The sequence below is a fragment of the Mytilus trossulus genome, chromosome 1 (genome assembly GCF_036588685.1).
Source record: "Mytilus trossulus isolate FHL-02 chromosome 1, PNRI_Mtr1.1.1.hap1, whole genome shotgun sequence".
NCBI lineage: Eukaryota > Metazoa > Mollusca > Bivalvia > Mytilida > Mytilidae > Mytilus > Mytilus trossulus.
Window position 1 is genome coordinate 112,734,896 of NC_086373.1, and position 19,768 is coordinate 112,754,663.

Below are 19,768 nucleotides of genomic sequence, written 5' to 3' on the forward strand. Positions count from 1 at the left end.
ATGTTTTATATAGTATTACACATGTTCACAAGAAAAAAACCACCAGAGGAATGAATTTAAAATAAAAGATGTTAAAGCAAAAAGTATTGAAATGATTACCAGGAGATGACGAGACTATGTTTTTGAAATATTTGACAAGGTCATGCGTACGTCTTTCATGCGACTCCGGATAGTCTGTTCTTTTTTTTAAAGTTTGATCAGTGTCAATAAGATAGCAACCCAACAACACAAAAAAAGTCTCTATAGGCCTAAAAAAAAAAGAAAGACATCGGCCTCGATTCTATCAGACATATAATACAATATTGTTGTATATGTCTCTGGTTCTATAAATAGGTTTTGAAGTAATAAACTGTTAGGGAAATCCTTTGCATCAATTTTTTCTTTGTTTCTTTTTGAATTGCCTTGAATCAAGATTAGTGAAATTGTGTATGTTGTTGCGTTGTTCTGCATTGCAGATTTTCGTTGTATCTTTGCTTGTAAAATGGAAAGAAAACGTAAAAGAAACCGAAAAGGACAATGGTGTATTGACAAAATCCGCTATGAAAATCAGGGAACTAGAATTGAAACCTGTATATTATACTTTATTCTAATGAAAAAAAATGACAACATCTTTCACTATATATATAAAGCCTTTCCCACCCTTTTACAATGCTCAAGGATTTGTATAGTATGCTGTTTGGTATTTACATAGGAAAAGCAGTATATGTCCTAGAATTTAAATCAATAAATACGATTTGCACAATGCCCTCACCCAAGCTTTAAATATCATGCCGCTTAATTCTTCTCTGAAAATTTAATTCCTCTCAAGCAGCCGTGAATTTTGGTTCATAATATTACAATTGAAAATATTGTCACTCATTCAGTATTTTGTTCTACTATAGTAGAAAACATACAAAGATAGGCGAAAAATACCAAAGGATTATTCAAACTCAGAATTCGAAAACAAACCGTCAACGCCATGACTAAAAATGAAAAAAACCCACACAACACACAACATATAAACTAAAGGCTGAGCAACACGAACCCCACCAAAAACTTCCAGCTGCTCCGGAAGGGCAAATAGATCCAGCTTCACATGTGACACCCGTTAACATAGACATGTATTTATATTCATTCACCCAAAAGTACAAAAGGAATATTGAAATTTGATAGTTACTTTTATTCACATTGGTAGTCTTAAATGATTTTGGTGCTATGTCAAGACAACTGAAAACTCATTCTGCTCTGTTCTTACTTATTTTACACTACGCACCTGGTCGTTTGGATGATTCTACTGGTCAGACACCCTATTTTCGAAGATATCAATGATATATCATTTACTCAGTTAAACATGATCCATAACAGTTCCTTGAGATACTCCAGAATCAACGACCTGTTGAACCTGTTTGATGTCAAGTGTTCAATTTACCTCAACTCTTTGCTTGCGGAAGCATAGGAACGTGTAAATCTAACATTGTGTTTTACCTGGTTTCCTGTAACTGTTTAATTTTGATTTAATAGTTTATATAGGGCTTTTTCAAAATTTGAAATAAATGTATCTGTAAGGTGTCCTTTAAGATTTTTTGGCGCAGTCCTTGATGACAGCACATAGTTGCAACTTTGACATTTACGTAAATATATAAAAAGAATATGTGGTATGATTGCCAATGAGCAAACTCTCCACAAGAGACCAACAATGAGCAAAGCCCATACCGCATAGTAAGCTATAAAAGGTCCCGAAATGACAATGTCAAACATTTCAAACGAGAAAACGTACGGCCTTATTTATGTTCCAAAAAATGAACGAAAAACAAACACATATTAATCAAACGACAACCACTGAATTACAGGCTCCTGACTTGGGACAGGCACATACATACAGAATGTGTCGCGTTTAAACATATTAGCGGGATCCCAACCCTCCCCATAACCTAGGACAGTGGTATAAAATTACAACATAAGAACGAACTATAAGAATCAGTTGAATCATCAGATGGACACACATACAAGTGGACGTGACCGGGTACTTGTACATCCCAGCAACAAACAGACACTTGGTACAGATCGGAGAGCACTCCGACTCGCAATTAACTGACAGCTAGTTCAAAGCCACTAAAAACTAATAAAAAATCATGAATTTAAGACGTAAATTTAAAGCATTGATTATATTATAATAATCTAGACGGTAACGCATTATGTTGGAGCATACTATATGTTGCAGCATCTGGCAGGGAATGCATGTTTGAGATACTTAATTAGCTGAAATGCACAAATGTCTCCTTTTGTCCATTCATTAGGTATCAAGCTTGTATTGATGGTTGTTGAAAAATAGGTGAATAATAATATGATAGCTACAAATTCATTTTACATTTTTTAGGTCTACTTTTTTTTTTACATTATATGGCCTATTTCTTCTGGCCCTTGTACTTTTTATGCATTGAATCCATATTCTAATTTTGTTCTCGCCCATACTGAAGTTATTATGTCTTTCCATTTTGGATGTAACTGTTTATTTAATGGTACATATTTAATTGATTTCACAGACACTTGTTTCAGAATTTTTTCCTCCTATATACCTTAATGTTATATTAAGGTTTACAGGAAAATATTTTCTTAGACAAGTGCCTGTGGGTGATGTCTTCCTAGTTGATACAATTATAGTGAAATATTCATTCAATGTTTTTGCTCTGTCATGGTCGTTTTCTGCTGGTACTAAGACCTTCTTTAGTCTTTAGTGGTATACTTTGAGAGAGTTCTTTTTTATCTGACCTAGCCCTGCGGAGTGAGCTATTCTCGTCACTTGACGTTCGTCGTCCGATTTCGTCTTGTTAACTTTTACAAAATTTCTCAGTCTCTGAAACAAATGGGTACCGTAAAATATTATTGTACATATGTCTTTTAGGAAGTGGCCTGATAGTTTTGGTTAAACTTTGCAGCAATTATCATTAACGTATCTAGTTTAAAAACTGTGTTGGATAACCCTGCCTATCAGCCAAGTTAGCCGACATGGTTAACATTAAAACATAGGGATAAAGTGCACGTACTATCAATTAAAACGCATTGAATAACGAAAACCTGATGTTAAAAACATGTCTAATCTGACATCAGACTCGGACTTCAGAGTCTTTTAAAATGAGTTTTACTGTGTATATTGCTTCATTTGTGTGTATTGCTTCATATGTGTGGTTAGATGTATTGGGGAGGGTTGGGATCTCACAAAACATGTTTATATTGATATAAATAAGAAATAGATAGAAACTTTTAATAGCAGAAATTACCAGCAAGACAAGATCTATTGATTTTCATAGTTCTTTATTTCCCCCCTTAAATTCCGTTTATATAGAAAATTCTTTCCGTTTCCGTTTCCGTTCCGTTTTCCGTTTCCACCGTTTAGCAACACCCATCAAATAACCCAAAAAATTTAATTTTCGATGAAATCAACAGTTTAATTTTGGACCCTTTGGACTTCAATGTGGACCAATTTGATAACGGGACCCAAAATCCAGAAACTTAATACACAGATAGATTCAGAATATCAAAGAACCAAATATATTTAATTTTTGTTGAAATCAAACAAAGTTTAATTGTGGACCCTAATTTGGACCAATTTGAAAACTGGGCCCATAATAAAAAATCTCAACACATGTTAAGATTCAGCATATCAAAAACCTACGGAAGCGTATTAGGGACATAGAAAAAATAAAATCGGCAGTTTACTTTTTTTTCAAAGTCCAAATTTTTACATTTCTTATTTTGAAATTTTGACTTTCTAAAATCTTGAAATTTCGACTTTTTTAAAACGCAAAATTTCGACTTTTTGTAAACTCGAAATTTCGACTTCTTTTAAACTCAAAATTTCGACGTCTTTTAACCTCAAAATTTTGACTTTTTGTAAACTCGAAATATCAGCAAGGCGGAGAGCCATATACATCACAAACTTCATAAGCATATTTTAATAAACTATAAAAAAGAAGATGTAGTATGATTGCCAATGAGACAACTATCCACAAAAGACCAAAATGACACAAACTTTAACAACTATAGGTCACCGTACGGCCTTCAACAATGAGTAAAGCCCATACCGCATAGTCAGCTATAAAAGGCCCCAATAAGACAATGTAAAACAATTCAAACGAGAAAACTAACGGCCTCATTTATGTAAAGAAATGAACGAAAAACAAATATGTAACACATAAACAAACGACAACCACTGAATTACAGGCTCCTGACTTGGGACAGGCACATACATAAATAATATGGCGGGGTTAAACCTGTTAGCGGGATCCCAACCCTCCCCCTAACCTGGGACAGTAGTATAACAGTACATTTTAAAGAGGTTATTTTAGATAGAAAATCTTGATCTTGCTGAAGAATAAATAAAATATGTTTCACGTTCAAATACATATTTCAAGTCTGGACTTCAGATATGTGTATCAAGACAACCCCACTATTCCGACACACCTATATTCCGACATACTTTTATTCAACAGTCTAATATATAAAGACAAGGGTGAATAGTTGTGTTATAAGAATGCAAACTTCCAAAACTAGAAAGCTGAGCAGCTCATTGGTCGTTCTGGATATGCATGGCATTTTTGGCTACTTGATTTACCAAACAGGCCTCTGACGATCCAAAGACAGTGTCGTGGAACATAAAACATTGAATATGGGGTGGGGGGGGGGGGGATTTATTAAAAACCTTAATAATGATGATGATATCAAATCAACGATCTATTTACTTAACCCAGTAAATCTAGTTAACACCAGACAAATATGTATTTATTTAAGTCAAGCTTTTGAAGCTCGTTATAATAATCCAATGTCAGTTGGTCTACCATAAGTATAATACTATGTAATACTGTGATATTATATATATAATTGGTACTTCAAATGTTTTCTTTATGTTGTATTTGCATAAATTGTCATGTTTAATGTGTTTTTATCTTGGAATTCGCATTGTATCATATGTGCTTTGTCCAATAAAATATTTGAATTTGAATAATGATGTTTGAATACTAACATCAAAATTTTAAAAGTACTTAGAAAAAGTCAAAATTTCGAGATTTCAACAGTCGAAATTTTGAGACCAAAGTCGAAATTTCGAGTTAAAAAAAAGTCGAAATTTTGAGTTTACAAAAATTTGAAATTTCGAGTTTAAAAAAGTCGAAATTTCGAGTTTTAAAAAAGTCGAAATTTCGAGTTTTAAAAAAATCGAAATTTCGAGTTTTGAAAAAGTCGTAATTTCGAGTTTTAAAAAGTTGAAATTTTGAGTTTAAAAAAATCGAAACATCGAGTTTAAAGTGGAAATTTCGAGTTTTAAAAATGTCAAATTTTCGACTTTGCAAAAAGTCGAAATTTCAAGATTTTAGAAAGTCAAAATTTCGAGATTTGAAAAGTCAAAATTTCGACTTTGAAAAAAAAGTTCACCGTCAATTTTATGTTTTCTATGTCCCTAATACGCTTCCGTGAAAACCCCAATAATTAATTTTTTGTTTAAATCAAACTAAGTTTAATTTTGGACCCTTTGAACCTAAATGTAGACGAATTTGAAAACGGGACAAAAAATTAAGAATCAAAATACACAGTTAGATTCGGCATATCAAACAAAGTTTAACTTAAGACCCCTTGGACATCAATGTTGACCAATTTAAAAACGGGGCCCAAAATCCAAAAAACCTGATACACGGTTAGATACAGCATATCAAAAAAACTAATTTAAAAAAAAAAATCCCATTGAAATTGGTCAAGAAATTAGCAATTTATACAAAGTATTAGAAAAGTATTGTTTTTGGTCCCTTTTTGGCCCCTAATTCCTAAACAGTTAGGTCCATAATCCCCAAAATAAATACCAACCATCCTGAAATGGTATAGAACCTTGTGGTACAATTTTAAGAAAAATCCATACACTTACAAACAAGTTATTGTCTATAAACTAGAAACATGCTTATTTGGACCCCTATTTAGGCCCTTAATTACTACACTATGGTGACCATAACCCCTAAAATCAATCCCAACATTCCTTTTATTGTTTAAAACCTTGTGTATTTCATAGAGATCCATTCACTTAAACTAAAGTTTTTGTCAGCAAACTAAGTATCTTCGGACGACAACGAAGACGATGATGACGAAATACCAATATACCACTGCAAAAATTTCTTTGCGGTCGTATAACAACAGAATGGCATATCGAAAAAGCACATATTTGGAAACTAGTATGGCGTTTATTATCACTGAACTAGTATATATTTTTTAGGAGCCAGCTGAAGGACATCTCCGGGTGCGGGAATTTCTCGCTACATTGAAGACCTGTTGGTGACCTTCTGCTGTTGTTTTTTTCTTTGGTCGGGATGTTGTCTCTTTGACACATTCCCCATTTCCATTCTCAATTTCACATAAGCAAAAATGAAAGACAAGAATACAAACCACATGCCCCGCAGGGCGCAGCTTTATACGACCGCAGAGGTTGAACCCTGAACGGTGGGGGCAAGTTTTGACACAACATTCGAGCTGGATTCAGCTCTAAATTGGGATTATGATTAAATAGTTGACATAGCATATGTTTCTGACACAGAATGAATGTAGTCTAATGAACTTAAATTTATTTTTGCCTATGAGCAATTCACTTTGCTGTTGAATATCAATCCTCTCGAAAAAAAGGTTTGAAGAAATTTTCTTTTTATTTATGAAATCTGAAATGAGAAAAATTGACCCCCCCCCATTTTTTTTTCACATCTCCCTTTCCCTTATTCCAAACTGATCTCAATTCAAATTTCCAACAATAACTACTCATAGGCAAAAATAAAAAAAGTTTGTTATCCCTGAATGGCAAAGATTGTTTTAATTTATCAGTTGGTAGTAAAATTGAATATACATTGTTTATTGTATAAAACAATGATTTAAGTTGATTCAACTACCATTCTGGACAAACGAAGATACCTCCAATAGAAAATTTCTTGCTATTGCGCAATATTGTGCAATTACATATTTTTGCTATTGCTTAATACTGTGCAATTGAAAATACTTGCTTTTGTGCAATACTGTGCAAGTGACAATTTCTTGCTTCTGCACAATATTGTGTATTTGAAGATTTTTTGAAATTGCTGAATACTGTGCCATTGAAATTTTTTCCTATTGCACAATACTCAACCCTTTAACATTCCTATCAGTCAATCTGACCGATTAGCCAAATTTTTGGAGGAGTAGTTTGCATGAAGTTTGGTTTCGTTGACATTTTTTGACGTACAGATGTGGTTGTGGGCTCAAATTAATGATCAGAATACCAACAACTGGATTTTTATTGTCTAAAACCAACAAAATGAAATACATTATGTCAATTTACCCTATATTGACAAGAATATTTTTTGGGAAATCTGTTTTATTTTTACTTTTAAATAGAATATTTTCACAGAATGTCACAAGACAAATTGTTGCTGTTTTTTTTTAACATTACACGTTTGATTACTGTGCCGTGATCATTTACAAGAACACTTTCAAAACTGTAATCAAAACCCAAACATATACAAAAAATCTGACTCATAGAGTATCAACACTGAAACAAACTAATATTACACGGAATTTTCATGTTTTGTTTTGTCAGTTTTTATAGCAAAAGAGATGAGAACATCTAAAATGTCTTAAAAATTGTTAACCAAGTCGGAATAGCAATAACAAATCTTTGTTTTCTTAACGTCAGAGTAAGGATGTTGGATATCGTATCGCTAAGATATAAAAATAGTGACACATCGACGATAAAAACGGCCATCTATGAAAAACTTTCTTACATATTTACTTGAAAACATAGTAATTTTCAAAAACTAGCTTCTTTAGAAAAAAGAAGTTGGATTATGTTCTCCAAAAATAATTTTTATTCTAACAGAGAAGGTGACTTATCTGCTAAAAATCATATGATTTTAAATGGTTTCTGTGGCTCAGTGGTTAGATGAACAATCTGACACTAGGAAGATCGCGTGTTCAAAACCTCCTATTTCCTATATTAAATGTAACTTAACTTAACTTTAATTTCAATTAAGACAACTGAAATACATGATTAAGTTAAAAAGAAATTACCCCCCTTTTTTTCTCCTCTCTCTCTGTTTTTGTTACATTCTTAGTCTGGGCACTCAATCATACCAGATTCTCATTAAATATTCACTTAAAATTATTTCCTAAAGGCTCATTCTTTAAGCAGTTTTGAATAGCCCATCTTTTTTCATAAACTTGGGCCATTTATTTGACTGACAAAAGTTCTCTAAAAATCCACTACTTTTCGGTGTTTCAAGTATTGATATTTCTACCAATCAGACAGGTTTTACATCTTTCTGTATAAAGTTTTCACCAATAACGTTTCTAAAAGTCTTCGTGCGTTAATTTAACACTAATCTATGCTCTATTTTTGTCACAAAATGTCTGTACAACCACTTTTCCGCTTGAATTGTACATTTTTTTCACTTTAATTCAGCATGTCACGTGAGTTTTTGAGAGATGTCACGTGACCAACAAAATAATTATTTTCCTTCAATCTTGATCAATTATCTATAAGATGAGTCTAAATTGTCCTTTGAGTGAGCTTTTTATCGAAATATACAACTGATTGAATAAAGATATCCCCGTTATTCGGGTAGAAAAGGTAAAAATCCTTGAACGTTAAAGGTTTAATATAATATTTTTGGATCCTGATTTGGACCAACTTGAAAACTGGGCCCATAATCAAAAATCTTAGTACTTTTTTAGATTCAGCATATCAAAGAACCCCAAGGATTGAATTTTTGTAAAAAGTTTAATTTTTAGACCAATTTGAAAACGGGAACAAAAATTAAGAATCTACATACACAGTTAGATTATACCTTGTGTTTAAATTTCATAGATTTTAATTTACTTATACTAAAGTTATGGGGCGAAAACCAAGAAAAATGATTATTTGGGCCCATTTTTGGCCCCTTATTCCTAAACTGTTGGGCCTCAACTTCCAAAATCAATACACACCTTTCTTTTGTGGTCATAAACCTTGTGTTTAAATTTCATTGATTTCTATTTACTTATACTAAAGATATTGTGCGAAAACCAAGAATAATGCTTATTTGGGCCCTTCTTTGTTCCTAAACTGTTGAAACCAAATTCCAAAAATCAATTCCAACCTTCCTTTTGTGGTCATAAACCTTGTGTCAAAAATTCATAGATTTATATACTTAAACTAAATTTATAGTGAGAAAACCAAGAAAATGCTTATTTGGGACCTTTTAGTCCCTAATTCCTAAACTGTTGGGACCAAAACACCCAAAATCAATCCCAACCATCCTTTTGTGGTCATAAACCTTGTGTTTGAATTTCATAGATTTCTATTTACTTTTACTAAAGTTAGAGTGCAAAAACCAAAAGTCTTCGGACGACAACGACGCAGACGACGACGCCAACGTGATACCAATATACAACCAAAAAAATTTCTATTTTTGCGGTCGTATAAAATGACCATAGCACAATAATTTAATTATGTAACGCGTCTTCTGATTGGCTGACGTAATTTTGTTATGAGCCTGTAGACATAATCTAGTCATGTGACCGAGACGTCATCAACGTTTTTCATGGTTTTCTACGGTTTAAAATGGAATTTAGAATTAAATTATAAGGAATGACTGTAATATTTTTTCCGTCTACTCTAAATAACATAAAAAAAATTGGTGCACACTGTTAAATAACCCGCTACGCGCGTTACTCAGTGTGCACCAATTTTTTTATGTTATTTTTTCATAGACAGAAAAAATATTACAGTAATTCCTTAAATAACACAATGGCGAGATGTATAAAACAGAGTCACACGAAAAGGATATTACCCCAAAAGAATTGTAAGGGTTCTGCGGAACCTGCGCCAGTGTCCCGCCTACTTTAATTTGTTGTTAGTCGCAGGCTCAACAAAAATGGGGTAAAATTATACAAATAATTTCCTCTAGATAGTATCTTTTGATTCTAAGAAGCTTCTGTCCAAGTTTAGTAAAAATCCAGGATGGCTTATGAATCTAATAATGTTTTAAAAACTTTCACTGCAGACTATGTCCATTTATAAGTAATATACCAAAAAAAACAGGAACTGCATTTTTACAAAATTTCCTTCTAGATACTAGCTTTTAAATTTTTAATCATAAACAAGCTTTTGACCAAGTTTGGTACAAATCCAGGATAGTTTAAGAAAGTTGTTAAAATTTTAAAAACTTTAACCACAGACTGAATGTAATGTTTCCTGGCCGAAAACTAAGTCCATTTATAAGTTAAATACGGAAAAACATGATTTTTGTTTCACAAAAAGTTCTAGATACTATCTTATGAACATAAACAAGCTTCTGTCCAAGTTTGGTAGAAATCAAGGATAGTTTAAGAGAGTTATTAAAATTTCAAAAACTTTAACCAGAGTGAATATTTGGGAACGCAGCCGCCACTGATGACGCTGACGGAATGTATGATTGCTATGTCTCGCTTTTTCGATAAAAGTCAAAGGCTTGACAATAACGGTATATTGATCCAGCCCCTTGTAAAATGTTTGGCAGTGAAAATTTTAACGTGGATAGAAATGAGTGCCAAGAAAAGGTGGTTTGTGTCTTATTAAAATTTAAGTACACAAACTTGTCTAAAATTGAGAGAATGATGAGGAACACATAACAGACGTTATCTGAAGAATAAATACACCATAACTTTAAAAATACAGAACAGCATATTGAAGTAACATGCCAGGAAAATAAAATAAAAAAAAAGTCTGTGCACAAAAAGATGTATCTTCATGTTGTCTGTTCATATTGGATTTTCCCTCAAGATATGGTGATAATCTCAATTCAATTTCAATTGGAGTTTGGAACCATAATAACCCATTTAAATACATCATAAAAGTCTTTAAATAGAAAATGACATACATAATCATGTCTAAAATTGAATTACCTGCATCAACATATCTAAAATAGTAACTTCTAAAAATAAATTGACAGCTTATCACCTCAAGACAATATAACATTTCTTTATACATAATTTAAAAGCACTGTAAAGGAGGACAGTGAGGTACTTGTTAATGTTGTGTTTGAATTCCTCCCTTACACTGCTTTTAAGTTATGTTTTGTACTTGAGTAATTGTCCACTTAAAAGGACACCCTTGTTTTTCCACCTTTTTTGCTCCTTACCCCTAAACAATATGAGCTATAGACCGCCCCCCCCCCCCCCCCCCCCCCCCACAAAGCAAATTCTTATCATCCCTTTGTGGTATGAAAACTTGTGGTATAATTTCCGAGATCCATACATTTTTCCACAAGTTTGGTCTGAAAACTAAAAAATGCTTATTTGGGCCACTTTTGGACCCTAATTCCTAAACTTTTGGGACCATAACTCCTAAACTCAATCCTAACCTTCCTCTGTGGTCATGAACCTTGTGATTAAATTTGATATATAATTACTTATACTAAAGTTATTGTACGAAAACCAAATGTCTTCGGACGACGACGATGACGATGACGTGGTACCAATATACGACCGATTTTGCGGCAATATCTCTAATAAGGAGTTGGCTGAAGATTTCAACAATGTGAAATAATTTGTAGAACTTAATTTGTCTTGATGATAATGTTTGCTATTTAATGTTTCTCTGTGTCTTCTATTGTTTTCAAGATAAAAGTCAATAAAATGCTTCGCTTAGCATATCCTGATATGTCTGCACAGGTCTAACCCTGAACAGTTTTGGCAATTTGGACTGAATATTCAAAATAAAGCTTGATACTGTCTGAATTTGGATTGCGATCAAATTTTTGACATAATATAGATTTCTGACACAAAATAAATGTTACCCCCAGCTGAATCCCAGCCTTCCCTTTGTAGTACAAAACCTTGTTGTACGACTTTAGAGAGATCCACCCATACAGTTGTTATCCATTCGTTTGATGTGTTTGGAATTTTGATTTTGCCTTTTGATTTTGGACTTTCCTTTTTGAATTTTTCTCGGAATTCAGTATTTTGGTGTTATTGTCTTGCTTTATGCCCTTTCCCCCCTTATTTTGGCATGTTTAGGGCAATCACCCCCAATCTCAATCCCAGCCTTCCCTTTGTGATATGGAACCTTGTGGTACAATTTCAGAGAGATCAGTACACTTACACACAAGTTATTGTCCGGAAAATACAAAAATGCTTGCTTTTGGCCCCTAATTTCTAAACTGTTGGTACTATAGCCATCAAAATAAATCCAAACTTGTTTGATATTGAACCTTCTTGTAAAATTCCATAGAGATCCATTCCCTTAAACTTAAGTTATTGTCCGGAAACTAAGTGTGTCTTCGGACGACGACGACAACGCAGACGATGACGCAGACATCATACGAACCCCAAAAAATGTTTGCAGTCGTATAAAAATGAACTAGAGGCTCTAAAGAGCCTGTGTCGCTCACATTGATATATGTGAATCAAACAAAGGAAGCAGACAGTTCATGAAAAAATTGTGTTAAGGTGATTGTGATTTGTTTGTACATCTTACTTTACTGAACATTCTTGCTGCTTACAATTATCTCTATCAATAATGAACTTGTCCGTGTAGTTTCAGTGGAAAATGTTAGTAAAAATTTACAAATTTTATGAAAATTGTTAAAAATTGATTATAAAAGACAATATCTTCTTAGGGGGTCAATTGACCATTTTGGTCATTTTTGACTTATTTTTGAGTCTTAAATTGCTGTACATTATTGCTGTTTACAGTTTATCTCTATCTATAATAATATTCAAGATAATAAATTGATAATAACCCAAAACAGCAAAATTTCCTTAAAATTACCAATTTAGGGGCAGCAACCTAACAACGAGTTGTCCGATTCATCTAAAAATTTCAGGGCAGATAGATCTTGACCAGATAAACAATTTTACCACCTGTCAGATTTGCTCTAAATGCTTTGGTTTTTGAGTTATAAGCCAAAAACTACATTTTACCCCTATGTTTTATTTTTAGCCGTTGCGGCCATCTTGGTTGGTTTAACCGGTCACAAAACATAATTTTTAAACTAGATAGCCGAATAATGATTCTGGCTATGTTTGGTAAAATTTGGCCCAGTAGTTTCAGAGGAGAAGATTTGTGTAAAAGTTCACTAAGATTTACGAAAAATGGTTAAAAATTCACTATAAAGGGCAATAACTCCTAAAGGGGTCAACTGACCATTTTGGTAATTTTTGACTTATTTTTGAGTCTTAAATTGCTGTACATTATTGCTGTTTACAGTTTATCTCTATCTATAATAATATTCAAGATAATAACCCAAAACAGCAAAATTTCCTTAAAATTACAAATTCAGGGGCAGCAACCCAACAACAGGTTCATCTTGAAATTTCAGGACAGATAGATCTTGACCTGATTAACAAATTATCCCTGTCAGATTTACTCTAAATGCTTTGGTTTTTGAGTTATAAGCCAAAAACTGCATTTTACCCCTATGTTCTATTTTTAGCCATGGCGGCCAATTTGGTCGGTAGGCCCGGTCACAAAACACAATAGATACACCAATGATGGTTGTTGCCAAGTTTGGTTTAATTTGGCCCCGTAGTTTTAGAGAAGATTTTTGTAAAAGTTAACGACAACGGACGACGGACGCCAAGTGATAAGAAAAGCTCACTTGGCCTATTAGGCCAGGTAAGCTAAAACCTAGAGGCTCTTTTTAATTTTAAATTTTAAATTTAAATCATCAACAAAGTAGCAACACTTGGTCAGCACCTCATAAGGAACATTCATGCCATGTTTGGTATCATTCCATTCAGTGGTTCTCTAAAAGAAGACATTTGTATGTATTTCCCATAGGGTCCTATGTTAAACTTAGTCCCACGCTGGCAGCCATATTGGATGATGGATCGGCTGCAAAGTAACAACACGTGGTCATCACCTCGTAAGGAACATTCATGCCATGATTGATTTCATTCCATTCAGTGGTTCTCTAAGAGAAGACATTTGTATGTATTTCCCTTAGGGTCCTATGTTAAACTTAGTCCCCCCGCTTGCGGCCATCTTTTATGGTGGCTCGGCTGCAAAGTAACTACACTTGGTCAGCAACTCGTAAGGAACATTCATGACATGTTTTGTTTTATTTTATTCAGTGGTTCTCTATAAGAAGACATTTGTATGTATTCCCCATAGCGTCCTATATTAAGCTAAAGCCCCCTGGCGGCCATATTTGATGATGGACCGACTGCAAATTAACAACACTTGGTCAGCACCTCACAAGGAACATTCTTGCCATGTTTGGTTTCATTTCATTCAGTGGTTTTCTAAAAGAAGACATTTGTATGTATTTGCCATAGGGTCCTATGTTAAATTAAGTCCCCCGCTGGAGGCCATCTTGGACCATGGATCGACTACAACGAAACAACACTTAGTCAGCACCTCATAAGAAACATCCATGCCATGTTTGGTTCCATTCCATTTAGTGGTCTCTAGAAGATAGTCAAAATGTAAAAAGTTAAACGATGCCGGACGCCGAAAGCCAAGTGATGAGAATAGCTCACTTAGCCCTTCGGAGGTAAAAGTGGTAAAATTTGTCATTTAAGGGCAATAACTCCAATTTGAAGTTGTCTGACAATTTTGACGTTTATGGACAATTGGTAGAGCTCAATATTTTGAACATTTTTGCGCCAGTCTGATATTTTTTTATTTAAAACGGTTTTCAAAATACTAGACAAAACTTGTCTTTTTACCCTATGCTCTATTTTTAGCCATGAGGCTATGTTGGTTGGCAGGCGGGGTCGTCGGACACATTTTTAAACTAAATACCCCAATAATGGTTGTGGTCAAGTTTGGGTAAATTTGGCTTACTAGTTTCATAAGAGAAGATTTTTGTAAAAGTTAAGGAACAACAATGACGACGACGACAGACGCCAAGTGATGAGAAAAGCTCATTTTGCCCATTGGGCCAGGTGAGCTGAAAAGATATTTAAGTAATATCCTTTAATGCCTTCAAAAGTCGTACAGAACTTTATACATTCAACACGGGAATGTAATGTTGAACTAAGTTTGTAAGCTTGTCCTTGCTTTGGTTAATGTTTTGTCTATGATAACATTGATTTATATTTATCAAGTGAAATCGGACTTTGAACTAGCTTCCATTATCTAGCTTCAAGTTGTTATTGGTACTTTGTATCTCTTTGTTAGATGTTGTTTGTGCTGAACATTAATATGATGAGTAGGGCCTTTTCCACTTGATTTTTCTAGTTTGTTCTTATGTTATGCTGTTAAACAACTATCCAAGGTTAGGGAAAGGGCTGAGCCAAAAAAAAAAGGGTATAACTCTGTCAGATTCTGTATACATGAAAAATTGAGAAAGGAAATGTGGAATGTGTCAAAGAGACAATAACCAAATCAAAGGGTAAAAAACAGCCGAAGGCCGTCAATGGGTCTTCAACACAGCGAGAAAATCCCGCACCCGCAGGCAAACTTCAGCTGGCCCCTAAACAAAAATGTGTACTAATTCAGTGAAATTTGGCGTCATACTAAACTCCAAAACATATAAATGAAAAACATACAAGACTAACAAAGGCCATAATTGTGCATAGTTGTGTCATTTGTAGCTGTCTACCAGAATTGTTGTTCATTTTTGTAAACATGACTCTTTTGAAAATATTGATTGGCACTGATTTTTTTAACTCTTCGAGTACATTCAATTTAATTTGATGATATAAACCTATAATATCAATTGCATAAAATTCTCGCAAGAATTATAGGTTTATGTCATCAATGTACTTGAAGAATTCATTTTTTGTAAACAAAACATATTTTAAGCAAAAGAAATAAAAGAAGAGAGTTCCAATACCCCCGGCTTTGCAATTATTTTATCTATCCAAGGTACAAGGGTCATAACTAAACAAGAGGCTCTGAAGTGCCTTTGTTGCTCAACTTGGTCTACGTACATATTCAAAAAGGACATTCTTTATCATTGTAGACGAGAATAGAATTCTTGTAAAAAATCTCTATTGTGTTGATCTTATATTGCTTATCATTTTTTTGTTTAGTTTCTCTCTATCTTCTTTAGCTTTTGCTCAAAACACAAAAGAGGGCAAAACAAATCCTCATTTAAGGGAAAAATATAACTCTTATAAAGAGTGACAGTCTTTTAACTATATAGGCAACATTTTAGTAGACCTTGCCTTACTTATAATTTTTGTGATTTAAAATGTCTATACTATAATGTATATTATAATTTCAATCATATAGGGGAAGCCGTAAAACTGAAGGCTCCAAAGAGCATGTGTCGCTAACCTGCATTTTCAACACTTTTTACAACAGCAAAAAAATAATCTTTCAAGGGGAATAACTCTATCAAGAGTTTACTGACAATTTCAGTCATGTTAGTATATTAGTAGATCTTATCCTGCAGAATTGTTTTCCAATTTAGAGTTTTTATTTGTCTATTATAGCGTTCAACATATGCGCAAAAAATATAAAAAATGTTAAAAATGACCATTATGTCTTATTTGTGAATGCTGTCTTGATGATCATTTATGGTATTTATAAAGTTTTTATCTATTTAAACGGTTTTCATTCAGTGGTTCTCTAAAAGAAGACCTGATGATCAGTGGTAGTCGTTTGTTGATGTGGGTTATAAGTGTTTCTCGTTTCACGTTTTTTGTATAGATTAGAATTTTGGTTTTCCTGTTTTAATGGTTTTACACTAGTCATTTTTGGGGCCCTTTATAGCTTGCTGTTTGGTGTGAGCCAAGGCTCCATGTTGACCTTACTTTGACATATAGATCTACTGGTTTACTTTTACAAATTGTAACAAAACGTGAAAACCAATGGTCTAATCTTTATAAATAAGAGAAACGAGAAACACTTATGAACCCATCAATAAACGATAACTAATGAACATCAGGTTCATTGTAAAACAAAGTCCCCTGCTGGTGGTCATCTTGGATGATAAAGCAGCTTTAAAGTAAAAAACGACGGACAACATATGCCAAGTAATGAGAAAAGATCATTTGTCCCTCCGGACCAGGTGAGCTAAATATTTGACAAGAATTTAACACATTTCCAAGAGACATACAAATGAGAGCACTGACATGCAATTTTCAATATTATTAATGTTTCTAAAGGGCAGATCTCTTTTACAAAAAATTGATCAGCACTGATTTTCATTCTTGTCCTAGTCATTGGTGATATAAAACTATGAAATAATTTTCTTAAAAACCTGGCAAGAAATGTACACGTCAGAGGGCTAACAAGATCGGAAGGACAGACGCACAGATGGACTAACAAACGGACTGACATACAGACGAATAAGTGTAAAAGTTAATGCCTCCTCCCCCACGATGGGTGCATAAAAACAGATAAAGTGCAAAATATATATTTAATTTAAGGGCCTATTTTGCTTAATTGCAACCTCCGCCTTGTCTAGTACAATTATTGACTGCCAAATATTTACCTCTAATATTCCATGGAACTGTATCTTCGTGAGATATTTTCAACTTTTTAACTTCTACTGTCATATCTTCATTGGCTTTTTTCAGTTCCAGTATTTCATCATTGGAATGTTTAATGCTAAGCATTATTTCCTGATTAGTCTGGTCAAGTATCTTCGTCTTCAAGATATTACACTCCTCTTTCATTTGCTGTCCACCTAATCTGCCGATAGCCTAGAAATGTACAAAGAGCAGTCTTCATTAGTTAAATAACAAATGTTAATATGACGTATTACTACACTCCTGTTTTATTGAATGTCCACCTAATTTACTGATAGCCTAGAAATGTACAGAGAACAGTCTTCATCAGTTAAATTACAAAGGAAAATATGACATATTCCTTTCTACCAGAAAGCCCTTAAACATGAAAAGCTTTGAATTTGATTATGACTTGAAAAGATCGACCAAGTGCATGCACCATGTACATTTATTGAAGAAAATATTCCGGACATTGAAAAAGACTGCGTTAACAATCACATTAGTTTTTTTTAAATGTAGTGATTGATCAGAAATTGTGAGAAAACTAAGTTATTTTTTTTTAATATTTTCACAAAACTACTTAAACGTATTTTTCTATGACACATTTAACTTAATTTATTACAAGACAATATCGGAGTCAGGTGAAAAAGTAGTTCTCTTCGTGTATATCTAAACCTTTATTTAGAAAGAAATGTTTAATATCTATAAAACTAATCAAACCAGTCCTTCTTTTGGCTGTCCTTCAGTTATATTGACAACACAGAATTAATTCATAGATTGGTATACAATGTTAATATATGTTAGTGCTTTGATGCAGCCAATCTGACTTGAATATATACACAATGTAAACTATTTCATTAAATCAATTATTTCTTAATCTTTTATTTGAAGCAGAAAATATTCGATGGGCGTCAAGTTGGTTACTTAATTATTCCCTATTCCCTATTCGTTACCTATTCGTGACCTATTCCCTATTCCCTATTCGTTACCTATTCCCTATTCCCTATTCGTTACCTATTCGTAACCTATTACCTATTTCCTATTCGTTACTTATTTGATTTTTAATATCCTTCCCCCTTCTTAATTATGGCATGGAATGGTTTAATATGGCTGCCGTTACCATGGAAACGGCACAAATGTGAAAAAAAATCAGTTTTTGGTTTATGGTGAACTGTTTGGATATGCTTCAACTCAGAATCATCATATTTTAAAACAATGTAGGTACCCACTATATACAGGTGTTGGTTGATTTTGGCGATCATTGGAACTACTATGTTGCCATGGAAACTACACCAAAACTTTCAAAATTCTCAAAATGCTCAAAACTTCATGAAACTTCACAGTAGTGATGAGCAACATTGGAAGATGACGCGTTCGGAGTTGGAACTTCCAAAATAGGTCTTGTTACCATGGAAACAATGCAAAAAGGTCAAAAATTTCAAAAATAAGAATTTTGAGCAAACTGGATGAAACTTTACAGGAATGGTAACTGGCATAGGCAGAGTTGGATTTTGAAGTTGGAATTTTCAAAATGACCGCCGTAACCATGGAAACAGCAAGAATATCCAAAATTTCAAATTGTTCAAACTTAATGAAACTTTGCAAAAATGTTACTAGACATCTGTAGATGCTCTCTTTGACTTTGGAATTGTCAAAATGGCTGCCGCTCACATGGAAATAGGGGGTAGGTTGCCATCAATTATTGCTAGCAATTACAAATCTAGTAGTTAATACTCTTATATCTGGTAATAGTTCTAAATTTGTTGAGGTAAAATTATCTTTTTATAACCTATTTATGTGTTTGTGCTCAACCGATCCTTTTACTTCATGTTCGATACGCGTTAATGACTACATAGACGGATCCAGGGGGAGGGGGCTTGGGGCCCGCCCCCCTTTTCGTGGCAAAAAATTGGTTGATTATATAGGGAATCACTGAAGCATGGATGGAGCGCCCCCTTTTATGAAAAGTTCTGGATGCGTCACTAAACTAGTACACGTGCTTATGGCAAAAATTACTTCAAAATTGTGTATATTTCTCATTAAAATATTTTTTTATTAATTAAGCTATCTTTTCGATCATTGGAGCAACTTTTTTTCATAAAACGCAACACACATTGTAAAACCATCGATCTATCTTTTTCCTTATATTTTGTCACTGAACTTTTTAATAAAATTGTTGATTATATTAATTACTTGAAGAATAAATATAAATTTTATGACACTAACAAAAACAGTTTTTTGAGTCGAAATATTTATCATCACGATGTTACTTCATCGTGTTCGCTTATTATTATTATGTCACTTGATATTGTTATTACATTGATATTTGTAAATATTGTCGCGAGTAAAATTGTGTATTGCACGT

At 33.4% G+C, this 19,768-nt stretch overlaps 1 protein-coding gene across 1 annotated transcript in view; it reads right to left on the minus strand.

The window, feature by feature from the left end:
* LOC134698340 (serine/threonine-protein phosphatase 6 regulatory ankyrin repeat subunit B-like) overlaps positions 1-17,592 on the minus strand; it is a 62,781-nt gene extending 45,189 nt beyond the window's left edge. Inside the window, exon 1 of the mRNA XM_063560485.1 lies at positions 17,388-17,592. Coding sequence (XP_063416555.1) covers positions 17,388-17,571 — 184 coding nt within the window. The 5' untranslated portion in view covers positions 17,572-17,592. The remainder of the gene's footprint in view (positions 1-17,387) is intronic.
* Positions 17,593-19,768: the final 2,176 nt, after the last annotated feature.